The 6,827-nt window shown below is 50.7% G+C and overlaps 1 protein-coding gene across 1 annotated transcript in view; it reads right to left on the bottom strand.

The window, feature by feature from the left end:
• The window catches only part of DMBT1 (deleted in malignant brain tumors 1), a 96,118-nt gene that overhangs the window by 17,633 nt on the left and 71,658 nt on the right, over window positions 1-6,827 (bottom strand). The window contains exon 17 of the mRNA XM_040624307.1: window positions 5,669-6,126. Coding sequence (XP_040480241.1) covers window positions 5,669-6,126 — 458 coding nt within the window. The remainder of the gene's footprint in view (window positions 1-5,668; window positions 6,127-6,827) is intronic.

Here is a 6,827-nt window from a genome sequence, read left to right on the forward strand (position 1 = left end):
GCAGCACTTCGTGAAGATCTTCCCCTAATCCCTCGATCAAGTAAAATCTCTTCGAATATGCCCTCTTTGCACACCCTGAAGCACCTGTCACACCTGTAACTACATCATAAATTCAGTAGTAAATACTACTGTGAGCTACCTGACGGAGGAGGTCAGTTTCTCTTTTTCAACATTCTGAAACTTCACAACGTTCTTCATGGCCTTTGGACCATATATACAGCAAAGACCTTAAAATACTTAACGTTAGCATTTATTAAGTACATTTTGTGTACCGGGCACTATGTCACCTTTAGCCCAGGAAATTTACTTCTCTCCTACAGGAAGAATTGGGGAGGTATGCAAAGACTTATGAAAATATTCCGCCTCAGAGGATCATTCATACCAATGAGGAAACATAAACAATGTAAACGTCCGGGGGACTAGTTCACTAATTCGTGGTCATAGCTGTGTAGTGAAATACAATGCAGGCATTTAAAATGATGGGAAGAAAATATTCAATGACATAAACAAGTGGCCATAGCATTTCTTAAGAGTGATGGAAAGCTATTGAGCAAGAGCCACGAAGTAAAATTTACTTGTAAAGGATTGTTTATTTGTGAAATCATCCGTTTATGGTCTCCCTTCCTTCTCTCAAAGCTTTGGAGATACCCCAAATAATAAAAGCCTCTAAGTCTGTTCTTTGAAGAACAACTCATTTCCTTTCCTTGAAAGAAGGGGAAGTAGATCTCCTTATTAAAACAGAAGTCATCCCCTTGGTGGGGGGGATACGAAGGCTGAGCGTCTGGAAGGTAGAGGCAGGCTGTGTGGGGGCAGCTCGGGAGCCGCGTGCGGCACGGCAGGTCTGGGGAGGTTGTATGCAAGGCTGAACTGGGTTGTGCATTTACAGACATCTCCGCAGGGACAGCCTGCCTAGGGACGAGAACCCCAAGCCTTCGGTGGAGAGCATGATACTTACCATCACTGGTCGTAGTAGATGGGTACCACCAGCCTGGAAGGAAAAAGAGGTGATTTTAGGATTTTATTGGAAAAGTTTTCACTCCATGGTCATGAGTTTGCTAAGGAGATGTTACGGTGGATGGTTCTATCCCTGACAGGAGGACTTCTCAGAGCCTGGACAATTCCAATGCGCACTGCGAATGGCCCAGATGGGCTGGAGTACGGAGTGCGGACTTCGCAACATACTCTGCCTTGAATATTCTCACCATGGGGTAGAGAACACTTTGGGGACCGCTCTCTCAACGTGAAGGAATTCTTGAACAGACAAGCATCGGCAGGAGTGTTATTTGGTTGTATTTTCCAAACGATTGCAATTCTGACCGAAAAGTACTTCCGTCTGAAATGACAAGAAGGGACCAAAAATCCTTGCACTGCAGGTTCCCTGAGCAAGCGCTGGCAGCACGCAGTGGCCGGGGATCCAGGTGGGCCCTTAGGCTAACCTAAAGTAGGAGCCAAAGTCCTGGGGACTCAGCTGGGGACTGTAACAAATACCAGAGTCCTCAAGAGAAGGGCCTGGGCCTCTGTTTCACGTTCTAGAAACATGAGAGTAGAAATCCAGAGAGGAAACATTCTGGGCTGGGATGCAGCTACTCACCGGGGGTAGTAGTAGGGCTTGGTACGGCTGCAAGGGAAGAGGACACATTATCAGTCTCTGTGGAGGATTGCAGAAAGGAGCCTCTCAGGATCCAGAGGAACAGAAATGCTAAATGCCAGACCCCCTATCACTAAGAAAGACGTTCAGGAAGGGGTCCTGACAAGAAACAACAATTGTTGGAGAGGATGTGGAGAAAGGGGATCCCTCCTACATTGTTGGTGGGAATGCAAGTTGGTACAGCCACTCTGGAAAACAGTGTGGAGGTCCCTTAAAAAGTTAAAAATTGAGCTACCCTATGATCCAGCCATTGCACTACTGGGTATTTACCCCAAAGATACAGACGTAGTGAAGAGAAGGGCCATATGCACCCCAATGTTCATAGCAGCAATGTCCACAATAGCTAAATCATGGAAGGAGCCGAGATGCCCTTCAACAGATGACTGGATTAAGAAGTTGTGGTCCATATATACAATGGAATATTACTCAGCTATCAGAAAGAACGAGTTCTCAACATTTGCTACAACATGGACAGCACTGGAGGAGATAATGCTAAGTGAAATAAGTCAAGCAGAGAAAGACAAATATCATATGATTTCTCTCATCTATGGAACATAAGAACTAGGATGATCAGTAGGGGAAGAAAGGGATAAAGAAAGGGGGGGTAATCAGAAGGGGGAATGAAACATGAGAGACTATGGACTATGAGAAACAAACTGAGGACTTCAGAGGGGAGGGGGGTGGGGGAATGGGATAGACCGGTGATGGGTAGTAAGGAGGGCATGTCTTGCATGTTGCACTGGGTGTTATACACAACTAATGAATCATCGAGCCTTACATCGGAAACCGGGGATGTACTGTATGGTGACTAACATAATATAATAAAAAATCATTAAAAAAAAAAAAAAAAGAAATGAAGAAAAAAAAAAAAAAAAAAGGAAGGGGTCCTGAGGACTGAAGTGTAAAAGGAAACCTCAAGGTCAGGATGCCACAAAAAAATAACTATTACAGGAATTTGTTCACACGACCATTATGCCCAAAAATACATGACTGCTCTATGAGCCCTGACCAAACCGGGCATTTCCTGGGGCCGACGTGGCCCAGCCACAGCCCAGTTGCCTGCAGACCACTTTGGCGTCATTGGTGTCGCGGCTATCATCACACACAGTGCCCCAGGAGCCTTGGTACAGGACCATGCGGCCCTGACACCGGTCACCGCCGCTCACCAGCCTCAGCGCCAAACCTGTTTCATTCCCTAGCAGGACAAAGAACAAGAACTTAAGGCATGTTCCAGACTCAGGGGCTTCCTCCTGGCCAACGACCCCTGGGCAGGTGGTCACCTTTGACCATGCTCAGAGGTTAATCTTCATCACGGGGAAAGGAGTAGAGACATCCTCAGCAGCCCAGGCCTAAGAATGCTCCAGGGCAGGGAAGCACCCTACGACCCATGGAGGTGAGGAGAAGACAAACCCAGCCCACACTGGGCGCACTGAGGATGGAGCCCCAGAGCTCCAAGGCAGGCCAAGACCACTGCCCTGCTGGGCAGCTTACTGGCCTCTGTGGGATCCTAGCTGGGTTGTGGCAAGGTCCCAGACATGACGGCACCTTGGCAAGAAGGGTGCTGTACCAACACATTGCCCCTGTCTTCCCGGGGCTCTACCCCGTGGCCTGGGAGGCACAACCAGGTCCCAGAAGCACTTGAGAGGCCTCCACTGAGCACCTGGAGGAGGATCTTCACTGAACAACATCAGCCCAGGATCCCACTGGAATCAGGTGGCCACCCCTTAAGATCAGACCTCAGAGCTGGTATTCAGAGCCCCCTCTCTCCACCACCATCTTCCACACACACACACACACACACACACACACACACACGGGACAAGCATAAGTAAGGGAACACCCTGAGATTCCTCCTGTCACCTCCAAACCCAAACTTTATGCTGAAGGAGAAAATGAGCCAGGGAGGATGGATGGGAATAAGTACCTGTTGTCGGTCGTACAGGTGTGGATGTGGTAGGCCAGGTGCCTGGAAGAGGCAACAAAGGCAAAGAGAGCCTTAGACATCATGGAAAACGCTCTTTGAAAAGAGATTTTGGCGGGCATCGTGACAATTGCACATCTGCTTCCTGGCACCTTACACGCCTCTGTGCTACAGAAGCCTCAAGATCAGCCAGCTCCCCTGGGATGAAGTCCCTGCGGGAGGACACCCTGGACCCTCCACAGCCATCTCAAAGCCTGGCATGTCCTTTCGCCTTTAGAAAACATTGCCACCTCCCTACTCAAGACACATATGTCTGAGGGGTCTGCCACACTCTGAAGCTTGGCCAGAAAGAGTCAGGGTCATGGTGGGCCCACCTGAAACCAATCAAGTATCCCGGCACCCAGAACACACCACAATTATTACACTCCGATCCCTGGGCTCTGTCCCTGCCACTTTGGATATACGCTTTGGACCCTGATGAATCTGAGGCTTGGAAGCACTGTGCAAGGGAGAGGATCCAGCCTATGCTGATGGCCCTTCAATACGAGGTCAGTGCTCATCAGTGTCCACTCTCCAATTCAAATTCTCAGCCCACATTGCATTCCAGCTGAAATTGATGGTACACTTGGTCAGTTGTCTGTACCTACACGCAGCTATCTTTTGGGACACTCTGAAAGGACCAGGTGAAAACTCATGGACCGGGGCGCCTGGGTGGCACAGCAGTTAAGCGTCTGCCTTCGGCTCAGGGCGTGATCCCGGGGTTATGGGATCGAGCCCCACATACGGCTCCTCCGCTATGAGCCTGCTTCTTCCTCTCCCAATCCCCCTGCTTGTGTTCCCTCTCTCGCTGGCTGTCTCTCTCTGCCCTTCATGTATCTCTAGGTCCTCTGGGAGCCCCACCTGATGTCCCACCGCCATTGCCTGCCTTGCTGGGCCTCAGGGCTGACTTTCCAGGAGGTAGAATACCTCTCCAGGCCCGGAACAGGCCACCGAAGCCACTGGGTTCACTCCTCATGGGAACAGCAAGAATGGTTCTGGGCAGTTAGTCTACAGAGACCCCAATTCCACCAGCTCAGGTGCAATGCTCTCTGTCTTTACAAGGTTTCTCGGCCTTTGTGCAGTGGGTCAGGATCAGACACCAAAGTCACATCTGGCTCACTAGCTTTCCATGTACCACCGATGTGCCCTTCCCTACACATCAGCCCACGTCCAGCTGCTCTTCACCACCCTCTCAGATTCACAATGGAGACTGCAATCCTGTTCTCTGAGTCGGCCTCGTAGAGGACCCAGAAGAATACAACATCGCGACTGGAGGAGATAATGCTAAGCGAAATAAGTCAAGCAGAGAAAGACAATTATCATATGGTTTCACTCATTTATGGAACAGAAGAAGTAGGAAGATCGGTAGGAGAAGAAAAAGAAGAAGAAACGGGGGAGGGGGGTAAATAGAAGTAGAATGAACCATGAGAGACTATGGACTCTGGGAAGCAAACTGAGTGCGTCAGAGGGGAGGGGCGTGGGGGAATGGCATAGGCCGGCGATGGGTATTAAGGAGGGCAGGTATGGCATGGTGCACGGGGTGTTATACGCAAGTAATGAATCATGGAACTTTACATCAAAAACTAGGGATGTACGGTATGGTGACTAACATAATATAATAAAAATATTATTAAAAAATAATAAAAAATAAATATATCATGTCACCAAATGTAAAAATAAATAAATAAATTTTTTTTTAAAAGGCAAAAAAAAAAAAAGAAAGAAAAGTGAAGGTGCTTCATTTTCCCACCACATTCCCAACACGTTTGCTTTAAGAACGAAGGCCTGGGAAGACGGGTGTGCGCTGAGCAGATGATCCCACCGAGGATCCTGTGCTCACATGTCTGCGCACTGAATGGTGGCCAGTCCTTTCCACCCTCTGTGCCGCTGGTGCTCCAAAGCCATGTGGGTCCAGGACGGAGGGGTCCTGCACTGCTCTTCCCGCCGTGTGGCCCTTCAGTTGCCAGCTATCCCAAGGAAAGCTGGCAAGGCACGGCATATCCGGGAGAGGCTCAGGTGGGGACTTTGGAGATGAGAGTGCATTTGCTCTTGGTAACAACCACCATGAATGGGGGACCTGGGGATTTTGGAGGTTCACCTGAGCAGATGACACCTGCGTCCTCCGAGTGCCTGCAGTTGTGCAAGTTCCAGCCATTGTGGGGGCAACGCCACAGGTAGGACTCATGCCCAGAACAGCGCACTTCATCCAGGACAATCGGCCCTGAGCCCTGACCAAACCGGGCATTTCCTGGGGCCGAGATGGCCCAGCCACAGCCCAGTTGCCTGCAGACCACATTGGCATCATTGGTGTCCCAGCTGTCATCACACACAGTGCCCCAGGAGCCTTGATACAGGACCTCCACGCGGCCCTGACACCGGTCACCGCCGCTCACCAGCCTCAGCGCCAAACCTGTTTCATTCCCTAGCAGGACAAAGAACAAGAACTTAAGGCATGTTCCAGACTCAGGGGCTTCCTCCTGGCCAACGACCCCTGGGCAGGTGGTCACCTTTGACCATGCTCAGAGGTTAATCTTCATCACGGGGAAAGGAGTAGAGACATCCTCAGCAGCCCAGGCCTAAGAATGCGCCAGGGCAGGGAAGCACCCTACGACCCATGGAGGTGAGGAGAAGACAAACCCAGCCCACACTGGGCGCACTGAGGATGGAGCCCCAGAGCTCCAAGGCAGGCCAAGACCACTGCCCTGCTGGGCAGCTTACTGGCCTCTGTGGGATCCTGGCTGGGTTGTGGCAAGGTCCCAGACATGACGGCACCTTGGCAAGAAGGGTGCTGTACCAACACATTGCCCCTGTCTTCCCGGGGCTGTACCCCGTGGCCTGGGAGGCACAACCAGGTCCCAGAAGCACTTGAGAGGCCTCCACTGAGCACCTGGAGGAGGATCTTCACTGAACAACATCAGCCCAGAATCCCACTGGAATCAGGTGGCCACCCCCTAAGATCAGACCTCAGAGCTGGTATTCAGAACCCCTCTCCTCATCCACCCTCTTCCACACACACACACACACACACACACACACACACACACACACACACGGGACAAGCATAAGTAAGGGAAAACCCTGAGATTCCTCCTGTCACCTCCAAACCCAAACTTTATGCTGAAGGAGAAAATGAGCCAGGGAGGATGGATGGGAATAAGTACCTGTTGTCGGTCGTACAGGTGTGGATGTGGTGGGCCAGGTGGCTGGAGGAGGCAACAG

This window comes from Ursus maritimus, unplaced genomic scaffold (genome assembly GCF_017311325.1).
Source record: "Ursus maritimus isolate PB19 unplaced genomic scaffold, ASM1731132v1 scaffold_7, whole genome shotgun sequence".
Taxonomy (NCBI): Eukaryota; Metazoa; Chordata; class Mammalia; order Carnivora; family Ursidae; genus Ursus; species Ursus maritimus.